The 23,158-nt window shown below is 40.1% G+C and overlaps 1 protein-coding gene across 2 annotated transcripts; it reads right to left on the reverse strand.

Annotated features, from left to right (window-relative positions):
- Positions 1–1,198: 1,198 nt before the first annotated feature.
- Positions 1,199–19,661, reverse strand: LOC128949850 (sodium/hydrogen exchanger 9B2-like). Of its 2 annotated transcripts, none has more exons than XM_054294722.1 (12): positions 19,580–19,661; positions 17,959–18,058; positions 16,603–16,783; positions 15,124–15,294; positions 12,311–12,453; positions 10,472–10,599; positions 9,394–9,569; positions 8,759–8,865; positions 7,468–7,617; positions 4,981–5,089; positions 4,668–4,804; positions 1,199–3,694 (listed from the first exon to the last, which is right to left on the reverse strand). In XM_054294722.1, exons 2-12 carry the CDS (start codon positions 18,046–18,048, stop codon positions 3,455–3,457), a joined length of 1,632 nt encoding a protein of 543 aa, XP_054150697.1. In that variant the 5' UTR covers positions 18,049–18,058; positions 19,580–19,661; the 3' UTR covers positions 1,199–3,454. The 2 variants fall into 2 exon arrangements, with proteins under 2 accessions (XP_054150697.1, XP_054150691.1); XM_054294716.1 differs by having other exon boundaries at positions 16,603–16,786.
- Between the last annotated feature and the right edge of the window lie 3,497 nt (positions 19,662–23,158).

The raw sequence follows: 23,158 nt of genomic DNA on the forward strand, positions 1-23,158 counted from the left end.
TTTCAAGGCTTTTTGTTAAAAAGGAGGTGTTCTTTAATGTCAGGCTTCACTCGTACTCTGATAAAAACTGAAATCTAATCCCAAAGTTACTTGCTATTCAAAAGCAGCTGAAACTGTCGTGATACTTACTAAAAAACCCCAGTCTCTTAAGTTCTTAATCCTGACATATCATTTAATGAAAAGATGCAAGTGTTTTCTTTCTGGAAGATAAGGAGAGGGAACATTATAAAGCATTAAAGCTTTTAATTTTAGATCTGCAGGTCCCTATAATAGCTCCAACCTGATACTTTTTGAAGATTTAATAAAAGCTGGGGGAAAGGGGGTCTCATGAGAAATATGGACATAAAATGGCAGGGAAAGAAAAATCTATTCAATCTCACTTAGATTAACAAAAAAGATGGGAAGTTTTCATTGGTATAGCTTATTCAGGCACTCAGAATTGTGGAAGTGATCTAATGTATAACTGAGAGCACACTGAGGTTACAGGAACAGGCAAATCCCATTTATGACATGCTGTTTTGCTGGGGAGGAAGTATTAGAGGCTATCACAAACAAGAGCTCTTCATCAGAGGTTTGCTTTTGTACTTAAGGTTGTGTCCAAATTTAAAAGGCTGTAGTCCTTCCAACATCACATTTCTGTTATTGAACACATTCTAAATTTGGCATAGTGATCCCTGTGTGAGGATTCTACTTTTTATAAAGCTTTGCAAAAAAGTGAACTCCTTTAAGTTTTACTCAAGAAGAACTATTTTATAGACAGCTACTGATGCACACTGTATTTCCTCACCTTGTCCGTTAACTTTACCAACATTACAATTTCCAATTACTTAACCTCCTATTAAAACTACATGCATTTCACAAAATAGAATCAATGAGGTTGGAAAAGACCTCTGAGATCACTGAATCCAACCTATGACCACCATGTCAACCACGACTTTCAGTGACATGTGCTGTCTTTGTTTAAACACTTCCAGGGAAGATGATTCCACCTTCCTGGGCAGACCATTCCACTGTTTAACAACCCCTTCTGTGAAGAATTTCTTGCTAACATCCAACCTGACTCTCTCCTGGCACAGCTTGAGATAATTTCCTCTCATCCTGTCACTGGCTGCATGCCAGAAGAGTCCGACCCCCACCTGGCTACCCCCTCCTGTCAGGGCACTGCAGAGCAGTCAGGCGCCCCCTGAGCTGCCTCTTCTCCAGGCTAAACACCCCCAGCTCCCTCAGCCACTCCTCACAGGACCTGTGCTCCAGACCCTTCCCCAGCTCCACTGCCCTTCTCTGGACACGCTCCAGCACCTCAATGTCCTTCTTGTGGTGAGGGGCCCAGAACTGGACACAGCTCTTGGGCTGTGGCCTCACCAGTGCCCAGTACAGGGGGACAGTCACTGCTCCTGCTGGCCACACCACTGCTCACACAGGCCACAATGCTCTTGGCCTTCTTGGCCCCCTGGGCACACCCTGGCCCATGTTCAGCTGCTGTCACCAGCACCCCGGGTCCTTTTCCACTGGGCAGCTCCCCAGGCACTCTGTCCCTGCCTGTGGCACTGCCTGGGGCTGCTGTGACCCAAGGGCAGGACTCAGCACTTGGCCTTGTTGAACTCATTCTGCTGGTCTCAGCCCATTGATCCAGCCAGTCCAGATCCCCTGCAGAGACTTCCTGCCCTCCAGCAGATCAACACTGCCACCCAACTTTGTGTTGTCCACGAACTTGCTGGGAGTGCACTCAATCCCCTTATCCAGATCATCAGTAAAGATACTGAACAGGATCGGGCCAGGGAGACACCAGGAGTGCACGTGAAGTAGTCAGAACAGGCACAGAAGGCCAGGTATGTCACAATAAAGACCAAGCACAGCACCCTTAACCATTGCTCCAGCTTCAAACCCATCAGGTGCAGTTTGAAAGCATCTTCCTTTCGGATCAGGAGACAAACTTGAACTGAACTGAAGATGGTACGTTCCCGAGGAAGCAGAGAGAACAGCAGTGTGCACAGTTAAGAGAAATATAATGTACTTGATAACTGTTAGGGGAAAACTTAACAGATAAATTTCCTGACATTTTTTCATTGTGCTGGAACTGCAGGCTATGAAATTGAAGTATTTCTCAGGAAGTTTTCTTTTTGCTTAGAGAGTAAGGCTTATATAAAGGCATGCACGTACAGCTACATATACAGCTCATCTGTATAGCTACATATAGAGCTTACCTGCAAATAGTACAGTGTCAACATTAGAAGTATTTAAGTAGTTAAAAGTATTTTTGTACTTTTTTTTTTTGTTTTGCATATTAACAATTTAAAAGCCAAAATAGAAATTATTTGTTCTTACTAATGCCAAAACCCGGACACCATCAAATTTATTCTACACAGGATGCGGTAAAATGAGTTCAGTGAACTGTAGTGTAGCAATCTGCAGGAGAGTGTTGCCCACCTCAGTTACAGGCACAATCTAATAGCCTTTCCAAAAAATAACACAGTAACTTCCAGTTTTTGAGGGATGCTGTACTGACCCTGTGCCTCAGAATGGAGTTAACAACAACTTCCTTGAAGCCAGACAGATTTGCTGTTATCTGTCAAGTGATACCAAACCTAAAAGGCAAGAGTAGGATTTTGATCAACAGAGGTTACTCCTGGCTGTAGAACAGCATGTCTCTCTTGACATCATGTTGTGTGAAGGCTGAGGTACACAGGTGAAGAAGCAGCCATCCCAATCCCGTACAACCCTCCCCCAGTCCTTACACAGCCATCCCACAACCCTCATCTCATTTTCAGGCTCTGTCCTTTTTTCTGCTGGCACCAACATCTTTATTACCAGTCTATGATGGCCCCAACTGTCTCTTTGAGCCTGTAAGTACCAGTTGCTGTATGAGCAGAGCTGACAGTCCTTGAAGGCACAAAAGAGCGCATCAGCTGTGAGGAGGAACAGCAACAGGGAAAGGCAAGTTTTGGAACACAACTGAGGAAGGAGAGGGAATCACCAACTGATCAATCACCAATCACTAATTAACTGATGGCAGGACTTGTTCACTATGTATCAACAACCACTTACTTTGAAGTTGCTTTCTTTGAGTTGTATAACTTGTCATCTCACAGCCCAGTTTCAACCATCAAGAAGTTATTCACATTAGTCTCCATTTTTTTGGCTTATATTCTACCTCATGACTCCACTCCACACCTCAACAATTCTGACCCTCTCCTTGGCCTCACCACCCACACATTTCAAGTAAGTCTTGACTGCTAACTTCTCAGTGACTCACTGCCAGGTCATCTTATTCACTGTATGTTTCATCTCAAGGCACCATCTTCACATAAAAATATTTTATAGAACTCCACCAGGGCTGCTTTAAAAATAGCAGGGGTGACTGATAGTTTTAGGTTCCTCCAGCAAGATCAGACATGCCACCTTTACACAGCAGAAGTGTCAGGGTTGAAGGACCAGACTGCTGCAGTTGTCTGTCTTACGAAGGTTCACAGGCCTCTGCCTCTTCTCCAACCTCTGCACTTTCCTCATCCTCCTTGCTCTTTGTCTGAGCCTTCTGCAGAAGTCTGGGCCCTGCCAAGCCGATAACCAGGGCTCCAATTGGAGCAGTGATCAAGATAGCCAAGAAAGCTACTGTCAGCACATCCATTCCATACTTCTCCTTTTGCTCATCTTGATGTTGTCTTGCTGTATCCAGGGCAAGAGAACCTATTGCAGCCTGCAGGGAAGAAAACATTGCTGAGATGGAGAAAGTAATCTTTAGCACTGAATGAGGAAAAAAGCGAACCTTTCAATCATTAGTCAACATTCCACAGAAATTTGACATTTTTAATGCATTCAACCTGTTTTTAGGCTGTACATAGTGAAGCAAGCATTGTATTACACCTATGAGGACAATTTTCACTTGACTATGCTTGGAATTTCCTAAGCTAATGAGTTTATCTGTGTGGCTTCCTCCTGTGAAGAACATTGCTTAGCTGCCATTTTATCCACATTTCTGGGGAATGTGTGATTAATGAAATAGGCCAGTATACTTTGTATTGCAGTTGTGAAAATGCCTCACTTGGAGAATGTATCCTGACAATAGTCAACTAGTAGAAGCTTCTGAAAATTTGTATCACTGATCATGTAATAAGCCTTGCCTGTTTTGGTTATTAACTTTTGTTTGCAAGTAATCATGCTATTGAGGCAAAGTCCAAATGACATGACAATCACTGAAATAAAGGAGCAGGAATGTAGCCAGCCAGAGGCATCTCTGTTAATATGACTCTCAGACTACTCCTTACCAAAATAATCACAAACCGAAACCCATTCCGAGTTTGGATGTGACTGTCCTTGCAGATACTTCATGTGTAAGAGGGAAATGCTTTTACCTTTGAGAGTTCTCAGAATCTGTATGTGAAGGCACAATAATCAGCAGTGGCTGAAAAGTGGTTACATTACCTGTGGTATATATACAATTCACTGTCATTATAAAGAGTAAGCCCAGGATGCAAGCAAAACACTTGCACATAGAAGGTTCTCCACACACTTTTCAAGCAGTTAGAGTCTTTTAGAGTATGAACAGTCAATATTCTACATTCAGCTGTCATTGAGCCTGAACCTTTCCCCGCTTACTGCTACACTAGTTAGGGAGCTTTGCTAAAGAAAATAGATTTAGCCTGGAATGAAAGTGATGTTGGATAGTTTACCTGGACAGTGGCTTTGGGAATCCATGCCAGTGAGACAAATACCTTCTCCTTGAACTTAAACCCAGCAAAGGACACCATCAGGAACGTTGCTATGATTCGCACAACTAGGGCGATGCCTAATATAGCAACACAGAGCCCTGCAACAGACAAACACTTCTCAGTGCTTTTGTGCATAGGTGCTTCTGGCTTTTTGATTTTTTTGGGGGGTCAGCCATAATCTTCTTTGTTTTAGATTTCTTTATAGAGATTCTTTCAAAGCCAGTAATGAAAGCTGGAAAATGAATGAATGATAATAATTTGTGAATGATCTTACCAACAGTTTCAGGCCTAAGAGATGTAATGGATACTTCTGCTCCAATTAAACCAAAAAGAAAAGGTTGAAAGATATTCCATGCAACTGCCACAATTTTTTCTATTTCTCTCTGCAATAAAAACAAAACAAATCTGTAAATTCACAAAAAGATGGCCAAGCAGACATGACAGTTAAGTAATCATAGGACAAAGTGAAAATGTTTCATAAAGATTGTCCAGAATTGCTCCTCTTTCTTTGAACTAATACTAAAACATTCAAAATCAGTTGCACACCTTTTGAAGGTCAGACTGAGTCTGGCTGTCCTAGTAAATAAATGTTTGATGTCTTGAGAGGAGAAATAAAAAGCACTGGTGTTTGAACAGTAACAGAGCAGTTTGCAGACAAGAGGAAGAAAATAGAGCATTGTTGATTTTCAGTATTTAGAAAGATGTAATTTCAACAGCTTTGCCATTAAGTTTCTGAGCCTTTGAGAACTGCATGCCTAAACATGTTCTTCCATTTGTAGCTGAGCAGTCTGACTCTCCCAAGTTTCAGTCACGACCTCTGTTCGTGCTACACTCAGTCAGAGGCCCCTCTCCATGTCAGCAGGAGCAAAGTCAGCCTGAGCAAGTCTGAAATCACACAGCAGGAACAAGTGATGAACTTTCCACTGCAATATAGTGTATAAAGGCAAAACCATCTTTTCTCCTCACGTTTGAACTTTACATAATTTTCCTAAAACAACTGCTGCCAGGGTAAACAGGAATCTTTTACTTACATGACAAGGTACACATAGTATATCAAATAGCATTTGTCTTTCAATTAAGTGGGTTCTACAATAGCAAATGAACCTTCAGGCAGGAGTGTGTGGAAAATATGGGTGCAGTGCTCTGTCACTTAATAATCAATCCAGGGCCTAGACATGTCCCATCCTTGGTATTCTCTTTGGGACTGATCCTGTAACACCTTGCTCTTCTGTCAAGGAATGGTAGGTTACAGTAACACAAAAACTTCTGTAACCATAAAGAAAATGAGGTGGAACTATATATGTGTGTGTGTGTGTATATATATATAAACATTTTTGGCCTCATTTCCCCTTGTTATTTCACCCTTTTCAATTCTGGCAAAATAAAATTAAATTTAAAAAAATAAAAAAGAGCCCCCAGAAATCCCTTCTTTAGTGATTTCAGCCTATTTACTGCCCATTTGACTGTGCCAGGAATAGGTCCAATGTTCACTGTTCTCTGTAGACAGTGTTTGTCAAGTGCCTTCCACCATGGACAGTGGGAGGCAGTGGCCTTTGAGAAGTTCAGCAGGAAAACCTCGGTAATATATTGAGTACACACAAACCTCTATCCCTATCTGAGAAAAAAAGAGCTAAGGCATTTGACATCAATATACTTAAGGCCATGAAGCTTCATTCACAGATTAAAAGAATTTAAACTAAGCCTTTACAGACTGCATATACTCTTTTTAAGGTTCTTCCTCCTATAATGGTTTAAAAGCTTTTCAGTAGAGAGCTTTATCATTTGTAATGTCCTCAACTAGTTAAGTCCCAAGAAGAGCTTTTCATCCTTTAAAATTGGACAATCTTAGTTCCTTTTCATTGTTATAACAAACCTTGGTATCTTTGTAAAGTCAGGGTCAAGATGGGGATAATAACATGGACTCTACTATAACTAACCCCCTTTCCTTTTTCTTCCCCTCCTTCTACTGAATGTCACACAGCTATAGCTGTGGAGAGAAAGATGCCCTCAAAACATTAAAGTAGATGGGATCAAGCAAAAGAGGCAGTCAGACATGACAAGGTATGGAAAGGCAGTGGGGCAGCAGCAGTAAGATGAAGTAGGCTAGGCCTAAGAGAAAGTGACTAAAAAGCAGTCTTTTGTATGGTTTTTTTATGGCCTTACATCATCATTTATTGTGTGCATCCTGCTCTCTAAGTTATCCAAATTTGGGCTGAGATTTGGGAAAGATGAGAGAGGATAGTAAATCACTGCTTTTCATTTCACCCCCTCCAAACCACAGGGAACAAACCCTCAGGGTATTCAGGCCATGTACACAACTGCATCTTGGACACTCATTTGTAAACTTAACCATAAAGTGATTGTGTACAGACACTCCCAGAACTGGGAATTGAAGCTTTGGATTGCTACTGTCAAGTGTTAAGTCTCCTTCATATGGTTTAAGATGTCTAAGAAAAGCTGAGCATTTCTCAGTCAGTACACCAGGCTCTGTATTGGCATACATATTGCTCTACTGACACACATGGTCACTTTCTGTCACAGAAAATGCTAAACACTTCCAAAACAAATGTACAATGTGCTGCTTGGTTTGGTGAGGTTTTGGGGTTTTTTTTTGCTTGTTTGTTTGTTTGCTTTTTAAATCTGTACACCCTCTAACACTTCAGCAATATACCATTACCACTCCAGACAGAAATTCAAGCTCCTGTCAGGCTGTACATTCATCAGACTTTGGATATGATATGCTTCTTATGTAAACATTCACCTTTTCATCAGACCATCCCACACCTGCAACAAAAGCTAAGACTAATGTGCAAAGTCCTCCTGATCCAGGGAAGCCGAAGGAGATGCTGCCAAAAACAGCAAACATGGACAGTCCAAGTATAAAATACGATCTCTTCCATGCCAAAGATGCCTGTAGGCAAGGAAAGAGACAAACAAAAAAGTGAATTTCTTTCAGAAATGGGGGAAAAAAGTTACTCCTCTGAATTTTGAAAGTAAGAACTTAAAAAGAAAATTAAAAATGAATAATTCTGAAGGAATCAAAGCTTCCAAGTGAGAATTGAACTGCTCAGTTCGATTGAGGATTTTTTTCAGACATTTATTCCTAAGAATACACATTTTGAAAACATATTTTTTTTTCCCTCTGCACACCCAGATTTTTATTGCCAATAGGCTATTTTTCTTGCAAGGAACATGATGCTCTGCTCCAGCAGCTCTGCCTCAGCTCTGTGATAGCAGGATTTTCTACCTGTGTAGTCAAGTATTACAGCAGTTTATCCAAGGAAAGGTGAAATCTTTGCCAGATGTTTTTAAGGACAAGTCAAACATTTGCCAGGAATAATTAGTTTTATTTCATTCGGTCTCACAGCAGACAGTTATCTGCCATTGTTCCTCATTTCTATCTAACTCTTTAGCTCTTGTATCACACTTCTTACATTATTTAATCACAAATTTGATGCCACTGAGGGCAATAGATGCTCTGAATATCGACTTTGGTAGTCCAGAGTGTATCCACATTCTTCCACAATTTTCTGTTCATTTAATTACCCCTCAATAGAAAATTCATCTAACACTTTCTATAGATGTAATTTTTATGGAAAGTAACACATTGTAATTAATACTTACAATATGATCAATCACTTAAAACCTCTAATACATCTGCTTTGTTAATTTTTAATCTTAGGCCTACTGGATACATCTTAAAGAAGTACATGTGTCTTGCATCAATCTAATAAATTATTATTTTACTGTCTGAAATGGGTATCAGACCCTTCCTCCATTTCCACTACCTTCAATGAGAGCAGGATGGTGAGCTGGGTTCCAAACTTCCATCAGGGAGGACTACGAGATCATACATTATTATTGGTGCAGTAGATAAATAATCACCTTTAAAACACATCCTCAATTGATAGGTTTGCAATCTGGAAGCTGCTACACTGTAAAAAGCTTTCCCCAAAACCAGCTTCATAGGAAGCTGGAAATTAATAACTAAAGAAAAGAATCCCTTAGCAAAGAATCACTTGATTGTAATATTTTTTAAACTACGTTTTTACCTGATCATGGCTTGGGAAATATCGAATAAACATTCCCAGAATTGCCCCAGCTGCTATTCCAACAGTGACCTCCAGCACTCCACGGAGCACATTGTACAGAGTAGAACCTATTTTGCAAAAGGAAAACACATTCAGTATGCCATTCACAGAGCTTCACTCAAACCATGCTCTCCAGACCTATATGAGGTGATTCCAGGACAGTGTCTGCTTTAAACTACTCGGGGCAAAGGAGTTCAGGAGGGAACCTATGGGCCTGAAAGAACTGGATGGTGCAACTTTCTTTCTCTGAAAGCTCATGCCAAGAAAGTGTGCAAGAGAAGTCAGAGAAAAAGGCACTGTAAGAACATTGCCAAACCCAGTGAAATTTCAAAGCATCATGTTGGGCATGCAGGGCCCAGACTTGGCAGGTAAGGGAGCACTCCGGGAAAAATGTTCTCTAAAAGTTGTTGTGACCCACAACTCAGAGCTGACCATGCTACACCAACTTTTGAACATGGGTAATTTCCATCTCAGTATTTAAGGCTATACATGACTTTTATAACAAGATGCCATTAAACCAGTCAGCCATAACAGAGCACACATTCTCCAAAATATCACTGTTCTGCATTTCATCATCTACAGATTAACCAGCATACCAGAAGAGAAAGCCATCCCAAGGCAAGTGTTGAAGCCTGTGATAGCCAGAATGTCATCAATGCTGCCAGCTGCCATTAGCAAAGTTGGGACACCCTTCTCCACCCCATATCCCCCAGCTTGTAAAATCAGCATGGAGGGAACCACCACAGCAGGCGAGACTGCACCTAGAACAAAACTGAAAATACATAGGTTCAGCATCTCAAAAAGAAAGCACTGAACTAAAAAAAACTTCAAAATGTTCTGACCTTAATTCTTTTGAAGTATAAATAAGTAGACCTTTATGTAAAGCATTTTCCTAACCTTCCCCCTCTAATTACACGCAGGGATATATTTTTGTGCAGATCTCCAATCAGCTCTTACTTTCTGCCCAACTCAGTAACATTAGAAGTAAAAGGCTCCACAGGCTAAAACTGGAGTTTCCACTGCAGGCCAGTTATGCTCCCTGACAGACACCTGGATTGTCCCATTTGGAAACCTGGTCTAGACGTACTTATGACTCAGCAGCCCAGTTCCTTCTCATAAAATTCAGCACATGTCAGAGGAGGAGTTCACCCATCTTGTTCTAGTGTATGGGTCTGGCCCAAGTCTACCAATTTAGATAGGACTAGATGGAAAAGGTCTTCTCTTCAAGGATGTTACTCTAGGATGTACTATGCCACATCCTTGTCCTTGATTTGTGACAGGAAGGCTGTCCTACGTGTATCTTTCTGTATGGAAGTTCTGAATTCCAGTATGAAATCTGTCCAAACTGGTATAATTTGCTGTCCCTACAAGCACCCTTTGTTGTGGGTCAAGACTCAGGGATTGCACCATCCTTCTTTCTTCAAGTGCTCAGGTCACAAACACAGGAAAGTAATGATGCAAGTACTGCTCTGCAGCCTGAAAATATGACCTTTAAATAAGCCACAGAGCCAGACATAAAGGGTAAGCAGAAGACCAGAGGGGCTGAGTACAGCTTCCCAAATGGCACTGAACTGAGGTCTCTGCTTGTCACAGAGAACTAACCACAGTTGGATCACTGAGCTGCAGCCTGGAAACCAGCACTTTTGTCATAGAGGAGAAAAGGCAGTACATTACCCTAATATAAATCCCCATTGCCATGGCAAATGCAGGAACAAGTAGGCAAGGACAGCAGCTGTGCCTGTTTCTGAGAGGCACGGTCCGAAAGCAAGCCGTAAACAGACAGCTTTGAGCTTCTTAAGAGCCTGCAACCACACAGGCACAACAGTGTCAGAACCCTTGGCTTTACAGAGAGGAAAAACATTTAAAATCTGATATGGCTTGTTAAAGAATCCGGTCTGAGCTACACTATAGGACTTGACATGGCCTAAACGAGAGATAAGCCCAAGCCCAACCGGATTTGGATATAAAATTACAAGTGTGGCAGTGAATCTAGGTTTGATTAGGTGCCTGAATGTCACAGGAAGGAGTAACAGAAAATTCTGTTTGGCTTCTCTTCATTTGCTCCATCCACAAAATATTTTACTATAATCCCAGAAGTTGCATGAGCAGCCCCCAAAATTGCCCCAAAATCTATGAACAAATCATGAAAAGTTATAGACATCAACTTGGCACAAGGAGCCAAGCATCTTTCAGCTTTCTCTCACTTGATATTCAGAGATTAGGCTCCTTTTGGCTCAGCAACTTTAAAAAAATTTTCTAAACTGGCATATTTGCTTCTAAGAGCTGTCTTTAATAGTCACAAACATTAGGTCCCTAGTTTTGACATGAAATTAAAAAAAAAAAAAAAAAGAAATTATAATCAGTGAGTTCCACTTTTTACCAGACCAATTTATCCCAGCATAATCAGGACTAAGAGAAACTGACTTCTATGTCTTCAGAGTTTAAATTACCCAAGGAACAACTGTAACTGCATCAAAGCATTGCCACACACAGAGTCCAAGCAACAGTTTTCTGACCACATGGAAGAAAAAGGAGTGAAAAATGAAGTTCCCTCAGCAAAAAAAGTTCTTATAAATAGAAATGCAGTCTCACAAAACTAGGCATCCAAGCTGTGTCTAACAACACAGAGTTCATGCTCCTATAAGCCTCAATGTCTTGGAAAAGAGGATGATGATAATACAGGAAAACAGATATTTTTCAATATTGACAAAATCTTATTTTCCTAAATAACTGTAGCAATGTAGTTTTTCCCTGTAGTTTTTCTTGGTTAAGAGAAATGAGTTTCAATATTCTAAACTACCCACACTTTATCTAAGTTTTATATAAAACTCTGAGTAGTTCCTTCAACAGGGATGCTGCTTCAACAGTACAGCTTTACTGCAGCCAGCTCATTTTAAATAAGCAAAACCTTGCCTTCATCAATTCATGAAGTATCATGTTTCTCAGGGTGCAGAGCCATTTTTTTGTTCACAGGACTGCTACGGGCTTCACTGTGATGAGAAACATTGTTTCAGTAGTGCAGCAGGATTCATCTTTGCAATTAACATATTTGCATTAAAATAGCAAGGATAAAAAAAAAGTATAAAAAAGTCCCACAGGGACTTTTTTGGTTGGTTGGGATTTCAAAAACATTGTCTTTCAAGGACTGGGGATCCCTTGCATTGCTTCAAATTTTCAGTATAAACTAACAGGGAATTGGTCAGGGAATATATAAACTCTTCCTGACAGACCACGACAGTGCACACATCTTCAATAGGTTCCACTCACAAAATTCAGGAAATAAAAATAATAATAATTTTTCTTTCTTCAGTTTTTTTTTATTGCTTGCCTAATGTACAAATTCAACTGCCAATATTACCATATAATTATACAACAGAAATTATGCTTTCTGTAATGATCTAATTTCCAGATGCTCCAAGACTGAGCAGTTCAATATTTTTAATGGAACCAATTACTCAGGTTTTTTTGTTTGCTGTTGTATAGTCTGCCACACACAAATGGCTGGTGCCATACCTCTGGATCCAGGCCGAGTCCTGCTCGGGTCAAGATAATGGAAAGAGCGATGTTCCTCAGTGCTGCGGACCAGCGTAGGTTTATCTGGACAAAGTCACTGATGAACGGGGTATTTCGGATTAGGAAACCAGCAAGTAGCATCCCTTTAGTAAAAACAAATAAGCTCCTGTCAAATGATTTTTTATTGCACAAGAAAAGCCTTGTGTATAGCACTCTTAAAAACAGATAACCATATCATGTTATTATGAGAGAAAAAAAAAATTATATTCCAAATTATTAGCCATGTTTTAACAATCGGACCTGAGGCATGAGAAGAGATAAACACATTTAAAGCAGCGAAAGTGGCCTCAGAACCCAGCAGGTTATCAATTAATAAATCAGCTGATACACAGCTTTAGTCTGAGTCAAAAGAACTCAGCTTTGTTTACAAGGTACAGGTCATACTTAGCATAAGCAAAGACACCTCTGCATTCTTAGAGATTTTTTTCTTGTTAGCTTATTTTAATACAAAAATAGGAAGATCATCTAATATCGTGTATTTATCTCAGAAGTTGGGAATTGTTAAAAATCCTCTTATGTGTAAGAAATGCAGGTAACACAGGAACCATTATGCTGCATTCACTAGGAAATATAATCTAAACGAGCTCATCATGGACTAATTTAAACATTTTCAAGGGCTCTGGCAATGAAACTCTTACACAAAGAGGGGACAAAAAAGGGAAAGGAAATCATAAACTTTGTTTTATCCTCTATTTGAGCTACTTGCAAGACACAACATTTTACAAATATTAGTAAAACTGTCAAAGCAGAGACTTCCTGCAAAGCTATTGAAGCCACAGCTCTGGAAGCATATGGAAAAGTACTGGAAAAGTTGACTTCAAATACGGATCTACAGAGGATTCACTGTGAGTCCTGATGACTCAAAGATACATTTTTGTAGCATAATTTTATATTAGTCATGTTTAGAAACAGGAAACTAAAAAACCCCAAAAAGTAAACAAATCACTGTGCTCAGGTTGGTCCAGCTCAGTGTGAGCCTTGACTGTGAACTTAATTTGTCCTGGGACACTAAACTTTCAGACATTGTTCTTTCCACCACATCTCGGAAAAAGAACAGTGTCATAATTAATTTGTGGTACCTCGTGACAATTTTATGAGGCTGGCATTGTGATCACAAGCTGTTTGCAACATTTGCATGAGGTCCAAGTCACTGAAGCTACCCTGATCTGGGAATCTACTTAACAAAGCAATAATCTCCACCCCAAAGGATATCTTAATTGATTGCTTCATAGTTCCTGTTGCAGAAACCTCTCTGCAACATGCACCTAAAATGTTATTATGTGGTCGTTTCAGTACCAATTTCATTCCTTTTTTCCTGAGAGACACTCACAATAAGGTGCTTAAGCGCTCAGCCAGCCACCTTACACTCTACTGGACCTAGCAAAAGTGGGTTATAGGCATGTAAGAGCACATGGTTTGAATTCTTAATGTAAAAACAGAATATTCACAGACATGTCTGTCTTGTCTTCTGAGTCATACATTTCTCCACTTTTCCTCAAAGACCGGGGATGTGAACAATGAACTCTGTCCTAAACAACCCAAGAGACATGTGCTGTCATGCTGAAGCTTCTGCTGTCCAGTATTACCTGTCTGACAAGCAGTTTCATGCTCAACTCATAACTTTCAGATAGAGATGTAATTAAAAAACTCCCAAGCAAGCAGAACCCAAATGGTCAGAAATACTTTTATTTGTTTAAGAGGTGTGCTTACTTAGAAAGGGCAGACTCCCTGCATGTGACATTCCATGTTCATACTGCAGGCATGCATGCCATATGCAAAACCTCCCTCCCTCTCATTTGAATTTCTTTCCTCTGGTGAAACTAAACAGCACAAGAGTGCACAGCTGCCTGGACAGAGCCATGTGAGGAGCTCCTGCGTGAGGCACAGCACCAGCCCTTCAGGCTACAGAGCCACACCTGGCCCACCCTGCCAAGCAGTTTTACTGTCTGTCAGCAGCTTTACTCATTTATGCACTAAACACAGCAAGGGGACAGCATACAGCTGGGGAGAAGAACCTGGAGCTTCATTTCCAGCTCCACTGACATCACAGCACTTCAAAATATTGTACTCATCTAAGAGGATAAAACCTCCTCTAGGAAAGAAACCAGAAAAGATTCTAAAGATGTCAGCATTAACGTTATTTTAATCTCCCACTTCTATTTTGCAGTTCTACATAACATAAAATAGGATGTTGATATGGAAAAAAACTTATGATTGAATCAGTATAACTCTCTGCAGAAGAATTATTCCTTGTTGTGAATTTATTTTCTTAGGTTTCAATTATCTTGAGATAAAGGAAGGAGAAGAAAGAAATCCTTTGTACCACCAGTAGCAGGGAATTGCTGTAATGTTTTCTTTGGAAAACATTTTCATTGCGTGAGATACTAAAGAAACAGCTCAGCAATAATTTTGCAAAGAGATTACTGTAAAATGATGTCTGGATTAAGATTCTTGTTTGGTATTATTAATCCCAAATTTTAAGTATCTGTGACAGAATGGTCTGAAGGACAATAAACTGAGTCTGTAGGTAAACAGTTCTCTGACCCACAAAGAATTAAGAAGAGAGCCTTGAGTAATTTCAATTCCAGTCAGGGGAATTTTGCACCTTTTCAGAGAGGACCAGAAAAAGTCATTTGGAAAAGCTACAGATTTTCAATGGGACACAGTTTATTTGTTCCCAATCCAAACACATCTACCCATAGAGATACTACTTGACAACACAAAATATGCAGGAAGAAGGAAGGATCTCTTACCCAGAAGAGCAGGGATAGGGGGTAGTGTTCCTATCTTAATGAATCCAAAAATTTTACCTCCGATGACAGCAAAAAAGTAAAGAAACAGAATTCCAAAGATACTTCCACCTGGGAGACACTCAGCCCCAGTAATGGACCAAACCACAGCCCAAACCAGAACCACAAAAGCAACTGGAACAAAACAAAAAATAATTAACAGTTAATCTCTTAGCAACAAATTTGCTGTTAGGTCACATTTGTTTTGCTATTGAAGAAAAATGTTAGCCATGACTTTTAGAAATGAAATTATTTACCTTAAAAATTAATTTAATCATAACAATGCAGGTAATCTTTGATGGTCCCCAAACTGATGTTCTGATTTTATAGATGCTAAAATATTTTAAAATTGGTAACATGAACATCAATAAATAAATTTAGTGAGCCTTTGTCTGCTGTGAAAAGCACTTCACAGGTTCCAAACTTGAAGAAAAGACTTTCACTAACATATCTTGCATTTGCTTATCTTCCTTCAGCTACTTCAGAACCACAGTAAAATCTACTGTTGAACAGCCTGGCTGTATCTTCAAGCTGATGAATGCAGCTCCAGTCTAATTTTTAAAATAATTGAAGAATAATTTTTTGGCTCAATGTGTTTGTGCAATACATTGTTATCCCTGGGAAAAAAATTGTGAAGAGGGTCATGTCTCTGGACCTCTGGAGTAAAATACTTTCCTTGATACAGTAATCAAACCAGAATAATACAGAGGGGGAAAAATCCTGAAAAATGTTATGAGAACAGTATGTGAAAATATTGTAAGATATGTGAAAACATTATGCTCTTTCAAGGTTCACAAATCTGTTCCAACAGTTGCCCAACGAGAACAGGCATGCAGACATATAAAACAGGAGACTGAAGGAGAAGAAAAAAATGTGTTGAATAAATGTCCTGCATTTTCAAATTGGAGTTTTCTTAATCTTACTTGAGAGTGACAGGGGGCAAAGAAAGACCAGTAGATTTCCAAACATAAAAGCTTAAGAATTCCAAGTGGCTGTGGAAGCAATCAAGGACACATGAAATGCCTTTTGTTAGGAAAAATCTCAAATAATTAGCTAGCCAGGCATCTCTTTTGGGAGTTTTCAGTTTAGTACAAATTGTAAATAAAATAGATCAGTTTGCCTTTGCAAGCCTGTAGTACTAAGGACAAACTATCAAGACAAAAATTAGGAGGTCTTTCTTTTGATAAAAATAGTTTGCAGTGCAAAATATACCTACCATAGCAAACATATGAGACTGGAGAAACAAAAACTGTACATTCAAACATTTGTTTCATCTTTTTTTTCCCCTCTGGCTCAAACATTCAAACAATGGTGTGATAAGTAAAACACAGCTATTTCCATTCATTATTTTCAAGGACAGTGGAGAGATATCATCCAATTCAGAGAAACAAGTACTTCTTTCACCACTTCTCGTTTCAATTAAACTCTGTGTCTCTTACCTACCATTTGTCACTGTTTGGGCCAGTAAACCCTGAGGAGGACAAGCAAATATTTGCCTCCATGTTCTTGCAGGTATTGAAGACTCTGCTGTTGGCTCTGGAGGTTGCTGAGTGCAGTGGTCTAAGAGAGCAGTTTCTTCTGTTTGTGCATTCCCATCAGTACCTTTGGCACCTGCTGTTGGTTCCTGCTGAAGGCAAACAAGGAGACTCCCTCAGAAGTGGCACTGTGTGTATTTGAAGTAATGTGCACCACCTGAAGTCTGCTGAGATGCACTGGATCCACACTGGCTACAGGCAACCACATTAACTGAACAACTACTATAGGAATGCCCAGCTTTGATGTAATTCTGGCATTTTGGCCCTGTGTTTGTTTTTCTGCATTGCAGCAAGAACTGGATGTGAGAAATTGCAGGAAATTTGTCTTTTTATCTGCACCTGACAGGGCTCCTGTCCCAACAGATATGGCACCTGTGCAGCAACAATATTTGCATGTTTGATGAAGAAACAATAATAGCAGGCCAGGCTCATCTTGTCTTGTGTACACAACTAAACATTTATTAATATTTACTACAATTTCTTAATGTTCTGCTTCCAGACTGGATTTCACAATAGAATTAGTGATTAGCATCGTTCCAGTGAGATGGTACTTCTAATATAACTCCTTAATAATTTCTGTTGCAAAGTCTTGAATCAAAATAACAAAACAAAGATGAAAGAAACAGCACAGCTGGCCAGCACAAGCTTTACTCACATGATCCATTGCTGGAAGTCTCAGGCTGGTAAGTCAAAGTAAAGATGGATAAATACTATAACTGCGAGTCATTCCCTTGAACCTGTTCTCTTATACTGGTACATCTACTTATCCATATTCATAACCAAAGCACTTTTTGACCATTTTTGGATATGGCTCACTTAATTTTAACATTATTTTTGACAAATTAATCATCTGCCTTCCTGTATGATTATTCATGTCAGCATATTGTCATACTGTAGACATGGAATTCTGCTTATAATGTGGTTTGGCCCTTCTCCAGTAGTAGTTCCACATTTCTGATTATTTTTCTGTTTCTTTCCTCTCTCTCTCTCTGTGTATATATATATATTTTTTTTTTTCCCTTACTCAGTGTCATGACTGGAACACAGATCTCATGAGCGTTCAGAATGGAGTGACTTGTTTACCCCATGATTCTGTGATCACCATACGCATAAAGATGTGCCATACAGACATCTATATGAGATACACGCAATACTATATGCTTACTTTTAAGTGCCTTTTAGATTAAGAATTTTATTCTTAAAAAGGGGAAAAAAGGAGAGTTCTCTCTGACTAGAATAATATTTTGGGATCTTAGTTAATTACCTCACTTTGCTCATGCATGGGAATCATGCCATTTCTCTCACATACTGATAGTTCAGAATCTTCACTGTCATCTACATCTTCCCTTACCATTGTTGCAAACCTAGAGAAAGAAATAAGGAGGGAAAAGTTACAGAGAAGCAAATAGTTTTCCAAATGGATGACTTCTCAGTGATGTCTTTTCCCACAGACCATGTAGAAAAATCCTCTCAGCCCATAAAATTTCAAGTTTAATGATTTTTGTGTCCCTCTGTATGCTGTACCTAAGAACAAAGGACAGAAACTAACTGAATAACTGTATTAAGCTTAGAAATTCAAGCACCAAAAAAAAAAAAAAAAGAAAAAAATCTGAGTTTTAGAATCACAATTATCTGTGCTAACCTCTTAATTTCTTCTTAAAACATCAGCTGTAATCTTTCTCCATTTGTGCCTTCTTTCAGCACATATTAAATGTTATTTGCTGTCAGTACCACTTAGCAGGACCATTAGTCCTGAAAGCATCACGGGTCCTGTGTACATGTCAGTGCAAGTGACCATTTAATGAAGTTAGAACAACTATAGTTTCTAAAACTCTAAGAGGTTTCTAAGGCTTCAGGAGGGGACACTTCCCCCCTAACTTAAGCTTGACTGATCCAGGTTGATTTTCAGACCAATTTTAACAACGTGTTTTCTCTAGATGCTACTAGTTACGAACACATTGACTGAGTATCTAAGAAAGTGAAGATGCCTGTTTGAATAAAGATCAGGACTTTTCACAGCTTGCAGCCCAATTAAACATGGTTCTTTTTTTACTGACTATATCCTATGGAGGTACTTCTCAGAGAAGTAAGATCCAAGTCATTTGTGGATAGTTACCATTGTATTTGCTCAGCTCTAACTGGTCCACTACTTTTCCCACAGATTCTAACAAAAAATATGGCAGTGCACTGTTTTGCATGTCAGATATTTTTTGGTGCATGTATTTACTGTAGTTTCACAAGTGTGAGCCATCAAGGGGGCAGGCATATATCTGGAGGCAAGGCTTGATAGTGTTCTCTCTTACATCAAAGGTTGGCACATATTCTCCATCAGCTAAATCTCTGTCAAGTCTTTTACACTGCTCTGGCCATATAAAACATCACTGAAGTTAAGCCAGAACTTCTGAGCCAAGAAATGCCTTCCTTGCTAGATAGTTGGAAGTAAGTCAGAGCTGATTCTCACAATTATCAAGCCTCAAGTTTAAAAGGAAATATTTGTTATTTGGGAAGGGCGGATACCATAAAGAAAAGGGCCATTCTAACACCTATGAGGTTTTGTTTGAGCTGTTCTGATATAAAACTGGCCTGAGGCATGACCAAGTCACAGCACAATACAGAGGTATAGCCAAACACTTTCAGTGTGTTATAAGTTAATAGTTTTGCTTTTTCCCTCTTTCCTATTTAAAGTCCTTATTTACTAAATTTTCAGTATTTTTCTGTATTTTTAATTAATGCTTGCAGACCCAAATAGTTGTGGTTTTAGGATTTTAGGCTTTTTAATGACATTGGTGATACTTTTGATTTGGTTTTTTTTAATCCTTTCATTGGGACTGGGAATCCACAAATGCCAATCCTCCTGACTGGAACAGAAAGTACCAGCAACCTACCAGTGCCTCCCTCCTTCCCTTCACCAACCACTTTCCCAGGGTGGTTTTCTGTACTTAATTTTGCACTTGGTTTGTGTGCAAGCAAAGAACAGAAGGATATGGTTCTCCATCCAGCTCTGCACAGGCAACATCCCACATCAGTCACATAGCTGTTGACACAAAAATAATTAATACTTCTAAGAGTTAATTGATTTATTATAACTTCTGAGAAGGGCAAATCCACCTCACCACAGCTTTAGCTCCAGAAAGTGCTGTTCTCAGCAGCGTGTGGGACAGACAAAATGGACTAACCAGGGATATTGAATGTTCTGTTTAACAGGAATGGTTTCAGGGAGTGAATGATGAATCTGACAGTGCTGTCTTTATATGGTTTGTGGCAGGTCTTCACCCTGTTGGCAGAATCAAGAACCTACCTTCAAGAACTGTCCTTTGGATCAACAGGACCAAAGTGAGTAGCTACTGTACTTATGCCAGCATGGGTCTTTGGGAAGCTCATAGATTTTGGGTGTTTTGTGGGGGGGGGCGGTTTTTTGGTTTTTCAATTCCACCTTCTGTGCCAACAAAATCAGTGATTGAGAAATCATTGAGAGGAATTTATATCTCAGGGTTAAGGCCTATCCCATGGAAATCAGCCAGTAGCAGACCTATTTTAGTACCTCCCTGTAAAATACACTTTTCTCGTATGGAAAGCAGCAAGGTTTGCACTAGATCCGCTCGTTCCAGTTGTTTTGGAATGGGTAGTGAGGGAGAGCTGATTGACAGGGACAGCACATGCACGCCTACAGCATGAGCTCTCGGTGACTGTCAGCGCTCTGCTTTGCACACAGGTACAGAAAGCCATGCACACAAAATCCCGCAAACCCCACCGCAGCAACTGGCACTCAGAATAAACAACGATTAAAACACCCAAACCATCATTATCTCCAAAAAGGCGCCAAGTAGACGCGGGAGCAGCGTCCTGCCGGCCAAGCCCGCTCTCCGCTCGCACCCCCGCTCACCTCTCCTGCTGCAGGCGATGGGCTGCAGCGAGACCGGGGGGCACAGCACTCACAGCACTCACCTGCGCCACGGCGGGGCCTCAGCTCCCCTCAGCCTCTGCCGGCGCGGCCCCAGCGGCGACAGCCCCGCTGCTCGGCTCCGGCTCCTCCTCCCCCGCTGCTAATGCTGCTGCTGGCGCAACAGGCCCTCCTCCACCGCCACAGCTCCGCCAGGCCAGCAGCTGCAGCTGGGGATGCCCCCAAGGGCTGCCCGCAGGCCTTGCTGAAGGGTCACCGCGGGAAAGGCGGCAGCAGACGGGCCATGGTGCGAGCTGTCAGGTTGGCGAGAGCGATGGGACCGGTCCTGAGCCATCCAAGGCTCTGGGTGGCCGTCAGGGCACCCAGGAGGAAGATTTTTGTCTCTTTTGTAGCCAGTCCCCCATGAAATTCACTGCATCTGCTACACACGAAAAAGGCTTTCCGTGCTGCCTTTCCCATGGCTGTGGGAAGATGCATAGGGAAGCTACACACCATCCTTTAACCCAGACTTCAGCACTGGAGAGGTTGGAGATGAGGTGCAAGGAAAGGGTAAGGAGCTGCTGCTGATTCTGCTCTGGGTGCACGCAGACAAAATGCACTGGGGCAGGGAGGAGATTTAAAAGAAAAAACCCACCCACCCACTCCCCAAAACCACCCCAAACAAGCACACCTTGCATATTTATGTTGTTCCCATCCCGGCATTTTGACTTCTTAAAGCAAGTTCATCCATGCCATTTGTAAGTGCACATGAGGTAACGAGATGTTCTCTCAGACCTGAGATGTTCTCGTAGACCTTCTCTTTTTCTCAACCCTAAATTTGCAAGCTGCACTCAGTCCATGTGAAAGCAGAGTCAAATGCCACATGTTGCTAGTTTGCTCCTGGTATCATAACACAGAACTAAGCTGACTACAAATTCAAGAGAAAATGAAAGCATTTTTTGATCAGATTAAATTTTCCAGAAGGACTCAGAATTAGGGAAGTCTGTTTCTCCCGCCCTCATAAGAGAAAAGTGTGACCTAGAATCTGAAAAGTCAAAAAGCCTCTTTATATTATCACTAGGGTGGAAGGAAAACAAAGAGAATTACCCAGTTCCATTAAAAACAGACCAGGGAATTAGGTCATGAGAGCATTAAGAAGCATTTTCCTTTAATAATTCCTGCAAGTCTGCTGAAAAACCTCATGACATTGGAACATATTTCAGAGTTGCAACTGTTAACACCTCCATGAAAAGCACTGCTAATAAGGCAAGAGGCAGCAAGCTCTGCTGATTTATACTTTTCTGGTCCATCAGATTTTTGGCCTACCACTAAAAAAACCCTTTTGTGCCTTTTAGTGCAATTTAAAGGCAAGTGGTACTTATTTTCTTGCACAAGTACTTCGACAACAACAACAGCAGCAGCAGCCATTTTTGAGCTACAATTTTAAGTGAGTTTAGAAACATCAGGTAAGGATGGTCAATGTGCAATAAATATAATGAATTTTCTCTCCTATTCTTACTTATATTTTCAGAATACACAGTACATGTTCCCTGTGTTACTGCAAAGGGGAAATTCTCTTTTCAAGGTAAGCCTTATGCACCTACTACAAAAGGACTTAGGTCTTCATATTAAAGTCTGAAACCATTGAAATTGTGTCCTGCCAGCCTTAATTTTTAATATTTTGCATTTATGTCAGTGAACATTTTTGGAGCCATTTTGGATTTGTGCCCAAACTTGATCCTGCTTAGCTGCCAGGGTCACTTGATTGAAATATTAGATTCTCTAAAACCCCATAAACAAACTACAGAAGGTCAGAATGCTCCAACCATGATTAAAGGTAAACGTTAAGCCCATAATGAGCCCAATGAAGCCAATATTCACAATATTTTTCTCATTAGTAAAATCTAGATTTACATACAATAGTTTTAAAATAAGAGGCAAGATTTTAACTAATGTGTTTCATTATCTTTGAAATCAAGTAATTTATATTAATGCTTCAGCTGATATTGAAAAGCTTAAGCAATGATTTTATAAACATGGCAGTTGTTTATACAGAAACACACAAACAACATTGTACATTTTTCCTGTGCTTTGATTATTGATGAATCATATTAAGTAGCATTTAGTCCTTAATTGCTCCCTCACGTATATATGTATATAATATATATGAAGATATGTATTAAATTACATAGAGTTGCATTAATGAACTAGATAAATGTTAAAGGTAACCTGACAGTCAGACCATGTAATTCATGTTGGTTTTAAGCAGTATGTTAGCAAAACAAATGCTTTGTGAATTCAGGTTATTCATTGCCTTAGATCTCTGGGACAGGACCTATGTTTTTTCCCAGAGTATGAAACTTGACAATAATAGGTTTCTATTTCATGAATCAAAGCTACCATGTGCTACCACAATAAAAACATCAGCATATACTCTTGTAGAAACAGCCCTTTTCAGAGAAATTTTGCCTTGTGCTTTAGTGTGAGCTGTATTGGTAATTGAGAATAAGGCATAGAGCACCAAAGTATAGCACCTAGCAACAGATTTTACAGAATTTGTCCAATATTAGTACATTAGTACTTT

This window comes from Melozone crissalis, unplaced genomic scaffold (genome assembly GCF_028551555.1).
Source record: "Melozone crissalis strain CALT ecotype California unplaced genomic scaffold, PUWL_Pcris_2 ptg000006l_1, whole genome shotgun sequence".
Taxonomy (NCBI): domain Eukaryota; kingdom Metazoa; phylum Chordata; class Aves; order Passeriformes; family Passerellidae; genus Melozone; species Melozone crissalis.